At 47.9% G+C, this 21765-nt stretch overlaps 1 protein-coding gene across 1 annotated transcript in view; it reads left to right on the top strand.

Moving 5' to 3' along the window:
- The first annotated feature begins 611 nt into the window (after positions 1-611).
- The window catches only part of LOC149362289 (uncharacterized), a 122238-nt gene continuing 101084 nt past the window's right edge, over positions 612-21765 (top strand). Inside the window, exons 1-2 of the mRNA XM_089572976.1 lie at positions 612-1580; positions 11478-11631. Of these exons, the coding sequence (XP_089429102.1) occupies positions 1558-1580; positions 11478-11631 (177 nt within the window). The 5' untranslated portion in view covers positions 612-1557. The remainder of the gene's footprint in view (positions 1581-11477; positions 11632-21765) is intronic.

Here is a 21765-nt window from a genome sequence, read left to right on the forward strand (position 1 = left end):
AAAAATTGATGGATCTTTCCTCAGTGTCCCTTTAAAGCGATTAACAGGCTTTCTGGTGTCCTCCAAAGCTGGTATTACTATGCCGCAGAAGCTGTACCGTTACTTAAAAAGCCTGTTTATAAAAATTTATTCCGGGCATCCCTGAAATACCTGCTGTCCCAAATGGCCTTACACGCGGACTTTGTATTCATTGGACAACTCCCTTTAGGGAACACATTTCTGCGTCTTATCACAAGCAGGTAGCTTTTCGGTGTCCGACCAGACCCGCCTATACAGCAGCGAAAGCGATCTGCAGAGAGGGCGTGGAGATATACAAACACAGAGGAAAGCCGACGCGTTTATGTTTGCTCCCACTCGAGTGCCGCAAACTATTTATCGCCCCCTGTAACGCTGCAGAATGAAGTGAGGCCACTCTGCAAGGGTTTGACACTAGTGGCAAAGTGTGACAATGGGTAGTCTGTGATTTGTTGAGAACACCGTAAGTGTGGTCAAGCAGTTGAATAAGAACAGGCAATCTTATTTCACCAACGAACGAATATAAAGCGCTGCTAACGTCAAGCGGCAGTTGTTTCCTCTTCGTGGTGGCGCCGGCGCATACCTCATGTAAGGGTTCGGTAGCGTTCGCGGGGGTCATCGGAACGCGGCTGGGGGTGCTCAAAGCGAAGCGTCTCCTTTCTTGGAACGCGGCCGCTCGCGAACGCGCCGGCAAGTATACGGGTGTCCCCCCACCCGCGGTACCGATTCGCACACGTGCTGGCACGGATGTGTATTTGTGTTTGTTTTTATTTTGTGGTAGAGAGAGTGCTCTACCTTACGGAAGCTGGAGGGCTGGCCATGCCCTGGATGGACCAATCATGTTAAGAGCGCAGCATGATTGGAAGCTACGGAATGTGGGCCGGGCCTTTAGGGCTTTAAAACTGGGCCCCGGAGCCGTAAGCGGGGTTCTGCGCTAAGGTCAGATGCAACGCATCTTCGGCAACGCCGAGAGGGGCCTCCCCTAGTGATTAGCCAGATCCGCCCTTTTTGTTGTTTGTCTTGTGCCGTTAATTTGTCTCAAGTGTCTTAACTTGTATCTATTGTACATATTTGTATATAAATCTCCAGTCATTGCCTTTTTCATCCCTGCAACTCTATTCATCGAGAGACCGTCTCTGGCGGGGCACCGCTGGTGCGAAGAGCTTCCGTCTTCGAGTTGAAACCAACCCGTCTCTGGCGGGGCACCGCTGGTGCAATAAGGAAGACGAAAGAACCTGTGTGGATCTTTACTGGCGCAGTCGACAGGATCCTGCGGCCATCGGAAGACGGCGCAGGAAGAAGACAAGGCAGGGAGAAAGGTGACGACAAGGCGACAGGTCAGCGTTCGTGAACGGACCTGCGGAGACACGGCGCCAAGGACGCAAGGACCACGGCAGTTGTCCAGCGACGCGGGACTGCGTCCGGTCAAGGAAGCAGCGCGTCGGGAACTCGACGATCACCGGCGGCGGACCAGCGGCGTGCGACAGCTCATCGCAGCGTCCGGGGAAAGTGGTGGTGGACCCCGACGCCAAGGAGCTGGCAATGCGGATCGACGCATCGAAACCGTGAGTTTCCTTGGTCGCATTGTTCACGTCCCTGTGTTCGAGCCGATAGGACATCTGAGGGGTACGGAAGGAGGTATGGAGAGCTATCCAAGCCTGCCCTCACTTGATGTGAAGTACCGAGTTGAATTAGCGAAGGCGCGTTTAGCGTACTTTCAGGCCGAACTTGCGAAAGTGAATAGAGGAAAGGCGCCGCTGTGCGAGGAGAAAGCACAGGATGTTAAGTGCGTCTTGGATGAATTAGAAGCAAAGCGCCAGCAGCTAGCGCTGGAGCTCGCTGAGCTCAAGGCGTCTAGAAGAGCCAGTCAATCAGCCACGGAGAACTGCTCCGAGTCCCGAGAGAAAAGGCCGCCTGTGCTGGAAGACAAAGACTTATGCTGCTCAAGCACAGGTGGAGGAAAGAGCAGTCAGGTCGCTGTAGGTAATCAGCCGATATGCGCGGACGCCTCTTTGTTGGGAAATGCCGCAGAGAGCGAAAACGAGATTTCTGAAGGAATCACAGCTTCGCCACCGCGGGCGGCTAGCAAAGAACAGAAGCAGCCCAATTCTGATGATCCAGGCCCAATTGAGACCAAGGTGTCCGATAACAAACAGGACAACGGTCAAATTCCTGCAGGCTCGGTGACGGAGGTTTTGACCTCCGACACGTCAAAAGAGCGAACGAAAAATAGCCAGGAAGAAGTAAAAAGAGAGCCAGCTTTCCGCGAAACTGGAATCTCTGGTGGAAAAAGTATCGGGATGGGACGCAGCGCCGTCCAGTGGTCGAACGCACCCGATGTGCGTCCGATCAGGTCATCTGATGACAGGGAAATGTGTGGCGACTTGCCACAAGACAAATTCAGGCCGAATGACTGTGAGGGGGCTCATGCAGCCCCAGAGTTAAACAATGCTACGGAGCCGGCAAGCTCCTATAAAGTAGGGAGCGGCAATTTAAATGTTTGCCCTTGCAGAAACAGTACGCACCGTGCTACAGCTCGCAACATCAAATGTAGCAAGACTGACCGTACTGATATATTTGGACGGCCCAGGGGCTATGCTCCTTGTGCAGCACGCGGTTCGTACCGGCGCGCCGGAGAGAGCGTGCCCTTAGGTGCGTTGTGTGGTCAGGGGTTTAGACCCATCGAGAACCGGGACGTGTTTGATCCTGGGGGGCACCAGCTGTTGAGTTCTTGCCCCGCTGTGGCACCAGCCTAATGAGCCGAGGGGCAGTTAGGCGTTAATTGTGTTGAGACGCGTAGTGGCTCGAACGCACACAAGGACGCTCGGTGCGACCAAGGAGGCTCACGTGGCCCGTATCAGTGCTACTGAACGCTCCAGTTGCGAGTGTCGGTGTGTGTGTGTCGAGCAGGACGCGGGTGTGCATGCTGGTGAACTGGGTGCAACGCACCAACTTGGACGCTGTGTTACGGCGCACGGCAGGCATGCCACCGTGTGAATTTGTGGAATTTGCTGATGTTGTGTGTGCATTTTGCATTTCATTTTTGGTTTTGTTGGTGCCAGCGCTGGTGTAGCTGCGGTATGTCACCCACAGGGTGGTTTTGTGACCCGTACCGATCCCTTCTCGTTATAATTCTAAAAGTGGCATTTGAGCCCTTTGTAGAATCTTGGGAAGGGCGTGTAAGGGTTCGGTAGCGTTCGCGGGGGTCATCGGAACGCGGCTGGGGGTGCTCAAAGCGAAGCGTCTCCTTTCTTGGAACGCGGCCGCTCGCGAACGCGCCGGCAAGTATACGGGTGTCCCCCCACCCGCGGTACCGATTCGCACACGTGCTGGCACGGATGTGTATTTGTGTTTGTTTTTATTTTGTGGTAGAGAGAGTGCTCTACCTTACGGAAGCTGGAGGGCTGGCCATGCCCTGGATGGACCAATCATGTTAAGAGCGCAGCATGATTGGAAGCTACGGAATGTGGGCCGGGCCTTTAGGGCTTTAAAACTGGGCCCCGGAGCCGTAAGCGGGGTTCTGCGCTAAGGTCAGATGCAACGCATCTTCGGCAACGCCGAGAGGGGCCTCCCCTAGTGATTAGCCAGATCCGCCCTTTTTGTTGTTTGTCTTGTGCCGTTAATTTGTCTCAAGTGTCTTAACTTGTATCTATTGTACATATTTGTATATAAATCTCCAGTCATTGCCTTTTTCATCCCTGCAACTCTATTCATCGAGAGACCGTCTCTGGCGGGGCACCGCTGGTGCGAAGAGCTTCCGTCTTCGAGTTGAAACCAACCCGTCTCTGGCGGGGCACCGCTGGTGCAATAAGGAAGACGAAAGAACCTGTGTGGATCTTTACTCCTCAGTAGCAAGTCTAAGGAGCGCAGAAATTTAGCGTATTCACCGCTTCTTAGGAATGGTCAGTGCTGGTGGCGGCTTACAGAACTAGCGCTAATAACGAAGTTAAGTGACGGCATTCTGCGCAGCATGGTCTCAGAGCGTGATGAGCAATATTACGAGAGAAATTGACCTTATAAGATCCGGTGTTCTGCACAAGAAACGTAGTGTCGCCCATTCCGTCATGATCTGCGTAACAAAGATTCCTCGTGTAAAGAAAGGGCTCTCTGTCAGGGGAGCGAGCGACTATGCTCTCCACGTTTAGTTTTTCTCTCGCACCCTGGGTACGAATTGTTTCTGAAATCAATCATTCGCAATGTCAAAAGAAGGCATACATTATTATTTTATATTTTAACGAATATCATTTTCTATTACAAAATACTCTTGCGTTCAAAATATCGATTTGAGCGCTACGCGGAGTAAGCGGCGTGTCCTGCACATATGAGCTGCTTCCATGCATTGTTTCTTAGAGCTAAGGTGTCAAAGCGCCTCCACCTTCCATTTTGCATATCTACATGTGCCAATTGAAGTGTTTTTTTTAAGGTACAATATTCCTTCTGTTAACGACTGCCTGCACACCGTAGTCACCCACTAATATTGCAGTTGCGGATGAAAATTTGGGCGTGTTATGCAAGGAAGTTCTTTCTGATATTTTATTCCTTCTCCTTCTCTGTTATCGAAAAGTGTTTAGAGGAATCTACAATCAGCCACAGAGCTCATCAACTACTGCGAAAAATAAGCTTATATAGCTTTGTTTCCAGCAAAATCGACACCACCCTTGAAACATCAAAGGTGCAGTGAACATAACGCTGGCATTTATCAGGGAATATTTCAAAGCTAGCCAGCTACTTTAAACTATTTTGGACTGCGTGCACACATGAGGTATTTGGCAGCAACACTAAACCTGTGCCCCGAAGGTATAGTTAGAGGAAAAGAACAGAAAAAATCTGACGGAACACTACAAACTGAGGACATCAGCTTTTCACGCACCAGAAATTCGGGCAACGACACAACTCTTGGAGAAAAGACATATTCATTACTTCTTAATATGTCGTTTGAGGTACGACACTTCTGTGCTTAACGAAAGTTCTAAGCACCAGTGCGATGCACTTACACGAAAGGCCGTCTCCAGAATTACGAGCACTAATATGACTTGTCCTCGAGTAGGAATGCGAAAGAAGAGCTTTGTCACTTAGGATAAAAGGTTAACTTTCTCTTTATGTTTCACGTACACGTTTACTTTGCTCCAAATTAGGTGAAATAATAATAATCACAATAATGTGGCGGCGTTTGCCGCATATAATGAAAGTCGCGTGTCGCCGCTTTGTCTGTCTGGTGTGCAACGCCAGATGCTTTCTCCTTTCATGAACAGCCGTGTAGTTCTGCCCTCATTGTGTTGTTACCCTATGGAATTCTTTCCTTAGGCAAGCACGCCTCAATTTCGAGTTTAAGTGCAGACCAGGAAAGCTGTTTATCGAAAGCCCCACAGTCAACAATCGGCAGTCAACAATGTCAACAGTGAGCAGAATGTGGTATACTATAAGAGAGTTAACCGTTGAGCTAGTTGGTTTTCAGATATATTTAGCGGGATTTTCAGCGCAACGAAGGCACGCACCAGAAAGGGGACAACACGGGCGCTCTTTTGTTCTCGTTCTTGTCTGTATGTCTTCGTTGCGCTGAAAATCCCGCTAAATATATCTGATAACCAACAAGATCAACAGTCAACTATCTTATAGTATACCACATTCTGCAGTATAGCACATTCTGCTGATCGTTGACATTGTATTTGCGTGTTCTTTTTTCTTTCTCCTGTCGCGCCATAGAATGATGCCAGGGTAAATATGTGAAAACAATAACATTAAGTATAATTTTCCGGGGTGACTTGGCAGTGGGGTTTCTGAAAACTACTCATCAAGCATGCGCCATTCTCCTCGGACACATAACTGACCGCGTTGTCCGTTTTTGTGTTATGAAAGATCGCAAGCATCTTCCATATACGAATTGCTGGTGCTAGTAGCACGGAATAAAACCAAACAGGCCTTTTATCTGAGTGCACAAATAGGCCCGTTGTTAATATCCGGTTCAAAAAGGCATCTTGCGAGCATTTGGAACTCTTGTAATGCAATCCGCATTGCTTCACGTAGCCTTAACTGTGCGAGATTTCGAGCAGATACGCCTGCACGAAATAGGAAGAGAAAAAATTCTGTATAATTTATTCAGAAATTCATGCGTTACAGCCAAGGAGGGGATTGGGGTATAGTATGAAAAAAGTACATCTTAATTCTCACAGCACACTTGTGTTTCAGTCCATTATCCAATTACTTCAACAAAGACGGAATTTGCATACGTGCCAGTTCTTGAGTGCGATATTCGCTAATTCTTGTCAATGGTCTACGCGCATGGAGGCAATGTGGGGTTCTTTGAGATAGGCGTCTTTGTTAATACGAATTTTATTGTGACAAGTTTTATAGAACAGTGGAAACTTTAATTTTCTTCAGCGGCAGAAAACTAGTTCCCATTTCAGTTGGTCTTTCAGAGCATCTACGCTCTTCTTCCTTTTGAATCATCCCAAAACAAAACTAGTGGCACGGTTTTAAATTTTTTTCTATGTGCTCAATAAGTTCGCTGTTGGAAGGGTTCCAAACCGCAGAACCATGCTTCATAACAGGTGTAACGCAGCTCACACAGACAGCTTTTCTAGTGACATGCAAACATCTCAAATTCTTTTCAATAAAATTCAGTTTCTTACTAGCTCTACGCACCAAGTCTCAACATGTGCGTTTCATGAACAATCAGAGGATAGCATTACGCCAAAATGTTTATATTCAGCTTCTTTTCGTATTAGATCATTAATAACCATGTACTGGGAATCAATAAGGTTTTTTCTTTTTGGTAAAAGGGACATGAACGCACTTTTTATCATTTAAATTCATCTTCCAAGTGAAACAACTGGTCTGAATTCTTGTTGTATCTGTTTGCAAGCATGAAACATCATAGCCAGGGAGGCTTTTTCGATACACAACACAATCCTCGGCAAATAACCGCAAAGTGAATGCAATGCCATTTAAGATATAATTTACATATACCAAAAGCAAGTCGTCCCAAAACCAAGCTTTGCGGTACGCCGAATATAACATTTATGTACCTGAAGCTTTTCCCCATTTACGAAACCCACACTCGCCGCTGAAACAAGTAGTTTTCTATCCATTTTAGTACAAAACAGTGCATGTTTGTTACCTGAAGCTTGTTAAAGAGGAGTGAGTATGACACAGTATCAAAACCTTTGCGAAAATCCCCCCAAAAAACGACGTTTGTATTCCCCTTCATCGAAACCTGATGCTAAGTGGTGAGAAAATTCCCCCAGCTGGATGGTGCAATACAGCCCCTTGCGGAACCCATGCTTTTCTCTAATTAAAATTTTACTCTCGGTAACTTGCTCAGGTTTTCAAGACAACACAGTGCAGTGATTGAGCAAGTTGATGTGTGCTCCTCGTAAGGTGTATCAGAGCCCCTTTAAGAGAGAAAACTGCGTCGTCGGCTACGGCATCCGCCATATCAATGCGCAACACCGATGCGCAACGCGTAGGCAGCACACTGGCGGTCACAACTGCATGTCGGCTTAGTGGCGAAAAAAGGCTTGAGCGTTGAGAAGATCAAGGAAACAAATAATTAAGTATCAGCAAAATAAAAAAAATATGAAGTGGACATTTCATAATTTTTATTTCCAATACTGTATCGGCATCTGTATTTATTAGGAGACCTCAGCATCTCCACATATTCGTACTGCAGCCACGGTGAAGTGTTGTCGTTGCTACCGCTGCTGTGCTTGTCTGCCGTAGTGTCGTTGTGTCCATCATGTCCTGCTTTCTCGGGCAAAAACATTGAAAATTTGAAAATGGTAAGGCACTATTACTGAAATATTGAAGGTCAATTATTCTGATAAGTAGCAAAATCTTTCTCTTGAAGATTTCAAAGATCAATCGCATCGAACAGTTGAGACTGCCAAAGAAAACCAATGGGAAACGCTTTTGATAACAAAAACTTGAATATAAAAAATACAAAACTGCCGTCCCATGGTCTGGGGACATATTGATTCTTATAGTGAAGTCTTACATTATGTGAAAAAGTTGCGTTCATGAAAAGTTTCCAGCTCAAAAATGGTTTTTGTCCAGGATTGCGGGGTATATATTTACAATACCACTGTGCTAACACTCCCCATTGGCCGCAGAAAGACAGCTTCCGTGGCGGGCGCGTCAAGGCCGTTCGGCCACTGGCTTTATGATTGATTATGTTAATACAAAACCGCGCCCACACCCGAGGCATAAGGAGACGAGTCAACATATGCTGCTTCTTAATCATGTCATCCACTTACCAGCTAGCCCCAACCACAGGCTGTGTAATGCTGCGCGGAATGCAAAACAAGGCTAGCGATATTCGTCTCGCTCTAGTTATGGCAGAATATTGCACGTATGTGGTGTCCTCCCCACATAAAACTGCTTTAGCTGGAATCTGAACTGCAGTGAAGGTGAATCTCTGAATTTACATTGCAATCGCCGTGTAATGCTAACAGCTTCTTAAATGAAGAAAATGATTTCACGTGGCTTTTACAGCGCACTTGAGGTTAGGCAGATCATGCACAACACCTGACTTAATTTTTTTCTATTTCGCGCTTTAACAGTCCAAAAAGCTGTTCTAAGCAGAAAAGATCTAGCTGTTCAATCAGCAAGATTTTTCACACAGTGTTCGAGAAGTGAGTAAAACTTATGAATCGAAATAAATACAATCGAAACAAAAAAAAATATTGAGGTTGACGTATGATGTGGTCGGAAAAAATCATCGTATCTTTGCCATCGACAATGATAGCAACGAGAATGATGACCTAAAACCAAACAGTGAAAAGAAAAACTGATGTGTAAACACGGACTAATCGGGAGAGGCACCTGCCACTAATGACAAAAGGTACTATCTTACTGACAAAAGACTTATTGAATAAAGTGAATACCTTGAGGCTGTCTTGGTGCCATTCCAAGCCGTCATTGCCACTACACTGAGCCACGGTTGCAAACCAATATTTCTGATTGCTAAATCATTCCACCCCAGTTTTTGGTTCTGCACATGGACAGATGATCAGGACGACAGAGCATTGCGATTCTTTTGAAAGAAGGCAAGTCTTACTTTGTTATGCCAGAGGTTCCTGGTGTTGAAGCTATGTGGTGCAAGGTGCAGTTCCAAGAATGGGCCGTACACGTGGGTGCCGTCTATAAACGTCTTAACTCTGAAGTAACTTACCTTGATTCTTTGGATGACTATGCTAAAGCGTATGTATGGAAGTAAAATTTTCGTGGCTGCTGACTGGAACCATACTGACGTAAACTGAAGATCTGTGCATCCGGGAAAAGCAGGCACTAATCGTTTTCTAGATTTCATATTTACCTTTAGCCATAGCTAGCTCATTTTCACACCTACACGCATTCAGGCAGCCTCAAGTTCTGTTTATGATATGGTTTTTTGTCACTGACAAATTCCAAACAACTGATACCAATGTAGAAGAATTTAGACGGTAGTCAGACCACATGTGTCTTGTGTGTTCTGCCACCACATGTGCTACTCTGAAGGACCCTGTGAAGTATATACTTGCTTTCATCAGGGCAGATTATGCTCTCATTGTCATGTACCCTATTCATGAGTATTAAGATTTCTGTAATTTGTGCTATTGAACAATCAAATATTGATATATGGCTACAGTATAGGACATATAACTCTTATAGTGCATTCGAAGTTTCATTACGAAAATAGCAGAAGCGACGAGACGACCAGTGCCAGTACCTGATATATTCAAAATCAATATGTGACAACCGTCTCCCAGGCGAGTGGTAAACCGCTAAAATTGTTCCTGTCCGTATGTCGGGTGTAGTTGTATTCCTAACAAATTACTGGCATATATCCTTAGCTTGGAGTTGTTGAAAAATGCTTGAGCATATTATCCTTGAGATTCATTACAGCACTTGCTGAAACTAATAATACTTTATCCAAACCAGCACAGCTTCCGAGGCAGATTATCCGCCGTTAGTCAGTTACTAGAAATAATTCATGACCGCGCAGAAGCTGTTAAAAACCAGTCTCAAAGTGATCTGCTCTATATAGATTTGTACAAACTTTTGTTCGGATCTCCGATGCTAATCTGATTTTCAAGTTTACCAATGTACTTGGAGATGGGCCGGTGACTTGCTGGAATAATTTGCTTGAGAAGAGAGTTTCTACACCTTAGTCATCCACCTTCCGATCATATGTGCCAGTAGTTTCCAGTGCGCCTAAGGGCACTCATCTGTCTCCGCTCCTTTTTTACTTTTGATGAATGGCGTTGCGAGAGACTCTTGACTCTTTGCAGGTTATTGCGTGTCTTGAGAAGTGAATAATACTCATCGCAACGGTAAACTTAAGACCACACTGAAAAAAGGTTGGGCAGTAGCGCAACGACTGGCTGATGTCAATCAATTTAGAAAAAAAATGGCTTCAATGTCTGTTACGAAGAAATAAAATTTAAACGTTCTTATATGCTTAAAAACCACCATTTCAAGTGCTACCGAGCATCATTATTTCGGTGTGATAGTTCTTGCATGACGGCCAGGATAGCGCATATGCAACAGATAACCAGCAAAGCAGTGTACAAGCTCTTTTTAATTCGAAATATTGTACTGCTGATTACCATCTCAACCCGATGTTCTCGCTGTTGGCTGCAAAAGTGGTCCCAAAAACGCAAGATGTTAGCGTGGTATCAAACAAAAATAAAATTTCTTCCCAAGATGCGGGTAATTTAACCCAGGACTTTCAGGGTACGAGCCGAACACGCAATTCATTGGCCACAAAACCACGCCGCTTGCTGGCGAACAAAGGTAAACCTAGCATATTCGTTGCCTTACGACTCTATGCTAGCGAGTAGGTGCTTGATTACAAATGAAGATAAGAAATTAACACTAAACGATAGAAAGAGAATAAAAATAATACTTCCGCATTCAAAACGCATAAGTTGTCTGAAGTTGCTCTCTGTAGTTTGTTTCTGAAGAGAGTGTTAAGGTATTGCACTTTTAAAGTTAAACATCTTGCATACGTAAAACCTTTCGGCCCATTTTGGAATAGGCAAATGTTCACCCTTGTCTCCACACACAAAAAGTAGCATTTTAACCCTCGAAATGATTTAACTGTGAGCAGTGTGGCTTCTTTATAACGGTTAGAAGGGCACCGATTCACACACTGAGCTTCTACATTGTGCAGGTCGTCATACTCTGGCTGGTCGAGAGAAACCACAGGATATGAAGTTATTCTAATACTTCGTAACTCTTTCAAGCTAAATTACCAGATTTTATAAACCTTAGACGCATTCTGCAAGTGCCCAAATAGGATAGAAGGATTTTCCCTGCACAAATAACTCCTTTTTGTTCGTTTTTCCTCAGCATGTACGCAAACGAAATGAACTGCATCTGTGTATTACTGCGCAGGCAACGTTTCATAAATTTGTTGATGGTGCAGAGAAAGTGTTCATTTACTTCGTGTTCATGATGTTTGATTACTCTATACATTCCAGGCTGCCACGATTTTGTTGCGGAAGCAACACAAGGCTAGGTGTGAGCGATTTCGTGGAGTTCCAGAGAGCCCCAACTGCGCATGCGCGAGGAGCTAGTGACGTCAAAGCAGCGCGGATCCAGCGCCAACTCCTCTGCTATGCGGGTGACTCAGAGGTGACGCCGCCGTTGCGATTGCCGCGCCATTGCTTTCGCAGTTCTACTCGGGATGGCCATTGGCCAAACATCAGCCAATTTTTTTGTTCTGGAGCAAAGCAATAACCAGAAAAAGAATTTTAAATAAATTTCAATGTGTTTTCATCAACTCCTGTAATAACCCTCCTAGGAATTGGCAGTATATTGAAAATAGAAGATAATAAAAAAATTTCGCAGTTTTCGCTTTGAGAGGGAGTGGAACAGATTATTCTATTTTTAAAGCAGTTGCACGCGAAATATGAGAATGTATTTTTTTTGTGTGAGAAAGCAAAACACGACCATTCGTATGGCGGTGAAAATTAATCCAAAACCCGCCAGTATGCCACTGTCACTCTTCCTTCTTTTATTTCCACCTTTATCCTTTCCCCGAAGGAGCTGCTCGTGTCCACAGAGAGGGAGACAGCTACTGCTCCTTTCTTATCATCGTAACACATCTATATATATGTATATTTGTCGAAGACGGTCTTTCATATAAATGATCTATGCGACTTGATTTGATTTGCGACAAGATCCTGCTACACGTGAACATATCGAAATCACCTACAGTACCCTAAAAACACCGATTGATACCAACCCCTAATATTATTGCGGTACAAAGTAGTACTAGCTAAAGTTAGCTCCATCGATTGCGCGCTGCAATTAACTGAGCTAGGATGTAATTTTTTGCCGTTCGTTCGTTCAGCGCGTTCTCATTCTGAACCAATCTGAGCCCTGCCGGATTTAAAGATTCGTGTCGAAAGGCGACAGATTCCGACGACTCTGTTTGCGAACCAGCAGACTGTTAGGAGCACCCGGCGGCCACTGTGTCGCCTTGTCTCGACAGGAAGCAGACGCGTGTGTTGCATGTTAGTTTCAACGGAGGGACTCGCGGTAAAGTATGTGTTCTTGAGGTCGGCAACGCCGGCGGCGAAGTTAGATCAGATCATCTGTACGATGACATAGAGATTGGGGCAAATAGATGCCGGCAAATAGCATAGCGAAACTTTTCTTTTTCCTTGGTTACACCCCCCCCCCCCTGCCGCCCGTTCTCTTCAGGCGAATAGCCTAGCAGGTGTTCGTGCGTGTGGTAAAATGTACCCTGGGGAAATACATAATTTCCGTGCACATTAGTTCTTGTCGTGGCTCAAAACTACTGAAGCACACTGCATTTTAAATTTTGCTCGCAGCAATGTTACGCGCAGCGGGATACGTGCATTTCTGAGTTTATCGGCTAATTGTTTTACTGTTCTATTTTTCGGTCTTGCGACAATGAATAAAAAGATTTAGACATTTTTATCTTGAAACCTTGATTGAATACGCGTCAACGTGCATGCTGGGGCACTCAAACAGGCCACTGCCGCAGTAGGCACAAGCTGCTCACTACATATTACCTACTGCGAACCGTCCTCCTCTCAGGCGCTCTTCTTCTTACATGTGCGCCGCTTAAACCGTGAGAAGAAATGTTCTAGACACAGCAGCTTTTTTGAACCTTGTCCTCTTCACTTACTTGTTATCGCTGTCATCGATTTCTGACTGAAACTTTCAATGCTTTTCAGCCATTTAAAATACTTCAGTTGTGGGTACATAACGAATCAGTTCATAAATGAACCATCAAACATAATCAATGCTCCGACAATAAAACTCCGGTCGAATATCAGTTTCAAGACATAAACGTCGCTCATAGTGGGCTCTTTATTTGAATGCATCGCCTCACTGCCATATCGAGGACCGCATGTTTTGGATGTCCTGCTCATCATCGTCATCATTCATTACACCATTGAAAACCGAAATTGCATTGCACAAGGGGAACGATTAAACCGCAGGGCAGTACATACAAATGTCATCCAACGTCGCACAGTTTTTAGCATGAAAATATAGGAGGTATGGTAAGAAACTAAACATGGAAAAATTAAAAAACATCGTTGAATTCACGGATTACAAGGGAAGAGAAAAACAAAAAATTATTACAAGCATCTGAGAATGTCACTAACCGCAAAATCACAAGTTGCATTGTATTGTACCTTTTCGGCTCATCCCACCCTTTATGTAATACCCCGCGGGGTGTCTTCAAGGTAATAAAATGAAATGAAATGAAATCAAGCTCTTGAGGACTAGTTAACGTAACTGAATCAATCAATTTGTTACAGAATCGAATATCATGCAACAAGTGACGGTCAGGAGGCGAACGAAGATGTGCGGATGAGCGGAAGAAAAACATTGCAAGAGTTACCTGTTCTAGCAAATACATTTCACAGGAGGAAAAAACTGGTGCTTTTGGTGAAGTGAGTGTAAAAATTAAATGCAAAAGAACAAAGTAATGATCAACAGTCCGCCAGGGAACAGAAGCTTAACATCGGTAGCAAGGTGCGCGAATTGCTAAGGGAATATGTTGACTTAGGGCAGGTAGTGAACGCTGGTCCACACCTTGACAGGGAAATAACTGGAATTATTAGAATGACATGGAGTGCCTATGAGAGGTTATTTGAGATCATGAATGGAAGATTACCAATATCCCTGAAGAGAAAATTATAAAGTGGCTGGACCTTACCGGTACTCACCTGTGGGGCAGAAAAGTGGCAGCTAACGAATAGGGTTCAGCTTAAGGACAACGAAGCGAGCAATGGGAAAAAAATTATACGTGTAACGTTAAGAGAACGGAAGTGGCGTAGTGGGTGAGAGAACCAAGGCGGGTTAATGACATCCTAGTTGAAATAAAGAAGAAATGTTCTTGGGCAGGGCCTGTGACGCAAAAGCAAGATAACCTATGGTCTTTAAGGGTAACGGAATGAATTGCAGGAGAAGGCAAGCTTAGCAGATGGCGGTAAAAAGTTAAGGTGATGGATCAGATTAAGAAATTTGCGGGGATACGGTGGCTACAGCTCACAAAGGAAAGGGTTAATTAGAGAGACATGAGAGAGGCCCTTGCCCTGCGGTGGGTGCAACCGGACAATGATGATGATTAGATTGTACAGTACTTTTGTAAAAAAAATGTTACATATCGAACAAAGTTTTAGGGGCACTATCACCATCAGCAGTGCTGAGCCGCCTCCGCTCGTGACATGCGCTTGCGCTGGCTACGTGGGGCCACGTGCGTAGTAAAATAAACACAGTTGATACCTGGTTTCCTGCCTGTTCGCTTCGTCCGCATAGCGCTCCGTTTAAATTGTAGGGAGCTAAGTCCCTGTCCTTCTACAGTTTGGTGAGCCCGGACGTGATGAACGCAGATAAGGCCGCCACGGTTGCCGCGCCTAGGCTTCAAGTCCCGGCTCATACACCGGCTGCGGATGACATTGCCAGCGTCCACGTTCAGCTGCTGTCATTTTGGAATCGGAATCATGCCGTTTGGTTCGCGCAAGTGGAGTCTGTGTTCGACCTCCGGCTCATCACTTCACAACGCGTGAAGTATCCCCACGTCGTGTCAACACTCTCTCCCGAGGTAATGGACGAGTTTGACGACGTTTTGAAGACGCCCGGCCCTTCCTCGCCGTATGATCACTTCAAGGCTACAGTCCTGGCCCGGAAGGCCATTTCGGAGCGCAGCCGCTTGCAGCACTTGCTCAGCACTGAGGACCTTCGCGACCGTCGACCATCTGAGCTCCTCTATTGCGTGCGACAGCTGCTCGGCAACCGCCCACAGGACGTCAACAGCCCGCTACTCCCCGAACTGTTCCTTCGAGCGCCTGCCTCAGAACCTCGTGGTCGTCCTGGATGCAACAGGTGATGCTAGCGTGGATGAGTTAGGGGGGTTGGCTGACCTTGTCTCGTTATACCCTCGCCCGCGTTTTGTGGCTGCAATCCCTTCCGCCGCGTCGTCCACTCCCGCCGACCGGCAGTCAAGCCTCGAGGCTACAATCGACTACCTCGCAAGCACCTTTGCCGCACTGCGAGCGTCGATTCCTTGTCGCTACCAGTGTTTCTCTCACCAACAGTTGCGCCATCATTCCAGTTCCAGTCATCGTTCGAGCCCAGCCCATGAAGGGCTCTCCTGGTACCACCGCAAGTTGGGCGCTGCTGACCGCCAGTGCCGGCAGCCTTGCCTCTGGTCAAGAAACGCTCCGGCAAGTCACTGATGGCGGCCAGTGACTCTGGCTCTACATCTAGCCGCCTACTATACGTCACCGACAGGATCTGGGGATGCCGCTTCCTCGTGGACACCGGTGCACAGGTTGGCGTCGTGGGTGCCTCCAGCCTCGATCGGCCCGCCACGAATTTGCTCGCCTCTAATTCGACCATATGCTGTTCTAGCAGTTGGTCTTCGGCGCTTCATTTGGCCGAAACGTGACCCCGGCGATGGACGACCTTGCGGCAACAATCGTGCACTCAATGCCCGCATTGTCCCGGATAGATATCCCCTCCCTGATATTCACGACTTTGCGGCCGACCTGCAACATAGTATGATCATATTTTCTAAGATTTACCTGGTGAAAACCTACCATCAGATGGTGAAGGCCTACGAGAGAGGTCGGCAGAGTGGCGTTAATTGGTCACATGCTGGCAGCGCTAGCATATTGCCACACTTATTTTAGAAATTCTACCGGCGCTCCCATGCGGTCTGTCTTCGTCCTTTGCCCCGCGCTGGACGTCGTCGTCTTCTGCTCCGCTCTAAGGTCGGTCGGCTGTGCTGCGCTCAGTGCACTTGCCAAGTACTGTTCTGCCAGTAAGAACGCTATACCGGCGTCCAGCGACATTTTGGTGGAGGTGCTGGGCATTGATCCATGTACGAAGTGATCCCAGGTACCTCCAGCACTCAGCCGCACCCTCTGGACACGACACCTGTCCATAAGACAAGCTACCGCTTGAGAGGCTTAGAGGTCCGGAATACAATCCTCTCACCGCGCCACCCCACACGATGAACTCCACGGCGGCCAGCCAGACCATCCAGCATTCTGTGAGTTCGGAACCGCTACTTCTCCATACGCCTCGTACATCCGCGTCATTTCATGGCGACAAGTTTGAGGATGTGGAGGACTGGTTGGACAGGTACGACAGGGTCACTGAATACAATGTGTGGTTTGAGGACCGCAAGCTTCCGAAAGTCTATTTTGCCCTCCAGGACGCCGCCAAGACGTGGTTTGAAAGCCATAAGTCCGCCATCCACACCTGGCGAGAGTTCCGGCGGTAGTTGCTGGATACGTTTAGCAGCAACGAACGGAAGGAGTGTGATGAACTGGCCCTGCAATCCAGAGCGCAGCAGCCAAACGAGAGCATTGCGATGTTCGTGGAGGAGATGACCCGGCTTTCAACCGCGCTGATTCTTCGATGTCGGAAGCCACGAAGGTGCGCCATCTGATGCGAGGAGAGAAAGAGCAGTTGTTCGTCGGGATCGTGAGCGATCCTCCGGCTACAGTCGCCGATTTTGCAAGGTAGCGACAGGCATGGAGCGCGCCCTGCAACAGCGGTTTGCAGATTACGGCCGCCCCGCAAACATCACTGCTGTGTAGCGCCACATGCCGAAGCCCGGGAACGTGAATGCCACCCTCCGTGAGCTCATCAGAAGTATCGTCCACGAAGAGCTGCAGAAGCTTCGCTCTGCTGAGCAGCCTCCTAGTGTCGCCGCCATTTCGGAGCTGTTCGTGACGAGATATGCCGTGCGGTGCGGCCCATTCCACATCCACAATCGCCAGCACACTATGTGATGACATACAGCGAGGCACTACACATCCCTGCGCCACCACTACTGGCGTTCTACTCTCCTGCCCCTACCGCACTGTCCCACCGATTCCCGTATACGACAGCGCTGCCAGACGACCACCTACCCGTCACGAAGGCAAAAATGTGGCGCAGCCGAGCAACAGGCCCCTGTGCTTTCACTGCGGCAAAGCAGGCCACATCCGTCGTAACTATCCGTCGTAACACATCCGCCGTAGCCCACGCTATGGTGAACGACCCCAAGACATCGACCAGTACCTGGCGGCCAACGTCCCGCCTGCGCCCACTGCCCGACGTCAGCCCAGGTCACCGCCGCCTCGACGGCTGTCCTCACCAACCCGCCAGTCCTATGTCCGGCAGTTCTCCAGCCCGCACTGGGAATACTGAGGACGGCGACCCGCGGGGGTAGGGCCGCCGTCACTAGACATAATGACGAACATCCTCCGCTCACCGACGTTAGCATGCGACCCGACCTCCGACCCCACGCCCCGACGATCTTTCGACGCACAGAGACGCCTTCGGTTGACTCTTCAGTTGGGCAACCCGAACGACCCCTAAGTCCGACGACCTTCGACGAACAGAGACGCCTCCGCTTGACGCCCCAACTCGACGACGAGAACGACCCCCTAGTCCGACCTCCTTCACACAGCGTTTTTCTGAAGGCGACAAGCTTCGGCTGAAACCCCGATCGACGTTGATGGCCGCCACATGACTGCTCTCGTAGATACCGGCGCCGATTTCTCCGTCATGAGTCGTGGTCTGGCGACTGTCGTGAGCAAAGTTCTGACACTTTGGCCTGGAGCGGGCATCCTGACAGCTGGAGGCCATCTGGTGACACCCCTTGGCGTCAGCACCGATACAATCGAGATTCATGGTGTAACCTTCACTGTCTGTTTCGCTGTGTTGGCTCAGTGCTCGAAGGACCTAATCCTCAGGATTGATTTTCTTCGGGAACACGATGCGATAATCAACCTCCAACTTGTCGTGACTTCCTCAACTCAGTGTGCCATCGCCGACAGGACAGAGCCTGACAGACCTGTTTTTCGTGTGCGTGACGGCAATGTTACGCTACCACAACGCTCCAGTTTGTTTATTACGGTGGAGTGCTCAAACCCACGCACGCGTCAGGGGATTGCGGAAGGTAACCTAGCGTTACTGTTGAGCCAACAAGTCTTCGTTGCGGGGGGTGTTATTTCCCTCCACGGGATGCGAACGCACCTTTTTGTTACCAACTTTAGTGCCGAATACTGCCACTTGCCGCAAGCAACAGCCATAGCCTATTTCTATGAAATTAATGAGTGAGTCGCCCACTGCGCGTTATCCCTGTTCAACGAAAGCCATGAAGTGATGTCTGACGCGCCCGTTATGGCTGATGTGAGCCCTGACGTAACCGCTGATCAGAAACAGCACCTCCACATGATCCTGGACTCTTTTCGTGACTGCTTTGCAACCAATTCTGAAGTCCGGCAAACATCGGTCGCTAAAAATCGCATTGTAGTTGATGAATGCGAGAGGCCTGTACAACACCACCCCTATCGAGTGTCTATGAAAAAACTGGAGGTGATTCGGAGGCAGGTTGAAGAAATGCTCCACGACGAGATTATCCAGCCGTCAAAAGCCCTTGTGATTCGCCCGTTGTGCTGGTCGCCGAGAGGAATGGCACTGTACGATTTTGCGTCGACTATCGTCACCTCAATAAGGTTACTAAAAAGGGCGTTTATCTATTGCCCCGAATTGATGACTCCTTCGACCGCCTACGTCATGCCCGGTACTTTTCCTGTCTTGACATGTTCTGACCCCTGAGGGCGTCAGCTCTAATCGCGACAAGATGCCCGCCGTAGCTGCGATGAGCGAGCTTTGCGCCGGTTTCTTGGCCTCTGCGAATATTTCAGCCGCTTCGTGCAAGACTACTCCGGGCTGGCTGAGCCTCTGACTCGTTTGACAAAAGATGATCAGCCTTTCACCTGGACACAGGAACAGCAGGACGCCTTCGACGAGCTCCAAAAACGCCTGCAAACAACGCCCATTCTTGCCCACTTTGACGAGGAGGCGGACACGAAACTTCACACCGATGCCAGCAACATTGGTCTCGGTGCAGTCCTCGTCCAGTGGCAAGATGGTGTTGAGCGCGTGATTGCTTACCGCAGCCGCACGCTCTCCCGGTCCGAGGCGAATTACTCAACCAGTGAAAAGGAGTGCCTAGCTCTTGTGTGAGCGATAACGAACATTCGACCCTACCGAGTGACCACCACTCACTGTGTTGGCTCGCGAACCTTAAAGACCCCTCGGGCCGGCTAGCTCGTTGGAGCCTTCGCTTGCTGGATTTGGATGTTACGATTGTCTATTTGTCGGGCAACAAACACAACGATGCAGACTGCTTGTCCCGTGCTCCTATCCCCTTTAGCTCTGATGACGTGGAAGATGACCCTGCATTTCTTGGCGCTCTGACCACATCCGCCCTCACTCAGCAACACGATGAGAACTGAACAGTAGAGGCTTATTCTGTACATTTAATGCGTCGTGAGAGAAGCACCAGCATAGTCAGGCTTTACTTAATTAGCTCCCAGTCACTAAAACTCGATCTCGGGAACATGAGCATGGGAGTTGCGTCTGAAGGTCAGCAGGCAGCATTTAGCCCCACCTATAGCATGTGAAGTGCCAGTGCTGTTCCAGGAACCAGCGTTTTTAAATGGCATGTCATAGGGCTTAGGGAGGTGTTGAATACGGAGGAGCCCTGGAGTTGAGAGGGTCGTTCAGGGCCGCAGGTTCGGGCTTTGAAGGACGATGGCGAACTCAATTTAGGAGGAAACTGTACAGAAGGTTTATTCACATATTTACAGTCGAAACGGGAGTGTTCTGATCACAAAAAAAAAACATCCCGTTAAATACGGTTCGCATTCCCCAGATCCCTGACTGGGGAATTTAGTCCGAAGAAAGCTGTCCAATCCGATGGGCAGTTGATGACGCTGGTGGAACCACCCACGGCACAGGCGGTGCCGGGCTCTCTCGCTCTCTCGCAGCTCGGGGGATGGGAAGGGGTAGATCAACAAACACTGATGCGTCGCCTTGATCACTGCGGCAAGTCCTCTGCTCGCTCCCTCCCAGCAGGTGAACGACCGTCCTCGTATTCCCCCGCCGGATGTCCTAAGCACGAGGCCTCTGTCGACGGACACAGCCGTCTTTCGATGAGCAGCAACAGCTTGATCTTGTGAGCACCGCTCCGGCGTTCGGCGACCCCTGGTAGACTCGGCCACTGGACGCCGCCGCAGTCGCCGCTGCTTCCGCCGGTGCTTAGCCTTCGCCGCGTCTTAGCTTAACGACGACCCACGTCTGGTAGTAATCTCTCCCAGACCCGCGTTCTTCGACCTTGACACCGAATCTTGCTCCCCGATGACACACGCCGGGAAGTAGTCTTTCCAGGCCCGTGTACTAGGACCTTAACAGAGGTTAGGATAAAAGATGAAGTACATAGTGTCGAGAGTTTGATGCGGGTGTCCTGATCAAAAAGGACCGAAAAATAAAGCTGGCTATGCGCAAGAATTCCACAGCATTATGGAGAAGGCAGCATGATCGTAATTAAGCTTAACGAGAGGTGTAAACAGCAGGTTGTAATAGGCTACACACGTACATTCTGTCATGATGCCACATAGCCTAAAGGTTCTATGACGACGTTGAATATGCAATAAGTACAATGAAAATGCTTTAAACTGTATTGATGGGTGAGTTCAACGCCAAAGTAGGCAAGAAGCAGTCAGGAGTCAAGCAGTGAAGGTCTATGACATAAGTATTCGAAATAACAGTACAATGTTATCCACCGAGTCCGCAGAGCGAAAAAGTTTACAGGTAATAAATACCTTTTTTCGTAAACGGGAGAACTAAGTGTAGAGATGCAAGAGTGCGAATGTTGAGACAAAAGATGAAATAGATTTCATAATTTGCATGCATCCACACATCATGCAGAATTTGGAGGTCCTCGGCAAAGGCAATAACAGTGACCATAGGAGGGTTACATTTGAAGAGAGAATAGAGTGAACTATTAAGGAAGAAGCCCATCAACGAGATGGCGGTAGGCGGGATCCATTATATCGTAGCATCGCAAACGAAACTAACGAAAACAAAAAAAGCGTAGAATGAAGTACTGGTTCTCTAAAATAATGGATCCCTACCAACTCGGCAAAATTTACACCTTTTGTAACGAACAAAGTAAAGAGATTCAGGGTCTCGCTGGATGACAAATATACTGATTTAATCTAGAACAAAGACCTTTGTGTTCAAGAGATAAGTGATAATTAGAGGCCGGATTTTTAGGCACTAAAAAGCACGTTTTAGGCGCCATAAATAGGCGGTTAAAATTGCATTTTAGGCACTTAACGGAGCAAAAAAAGGCACTAAAAACTTTATCAAAAGTGCACACAGTTCCGAACTTAAGCGCGCGATATCTGGCGTAAAATAAAACAAAAACGCAGC

The sequence above is a fragment of the Amblyomma mixtum genome, chromosome 2 (genome assembly GCF_055824585.1).
Source record: "Amblyomma mixtum isolate Tamu chromosome 2, ASM5582458v1, whole genome shotgun sequence".
NCBI lineage: Eukaryota > Metazoa > Arthropoda > Arachnida > Ixodida > Ixodidae > Amblyomma > Amblyomma mixtum.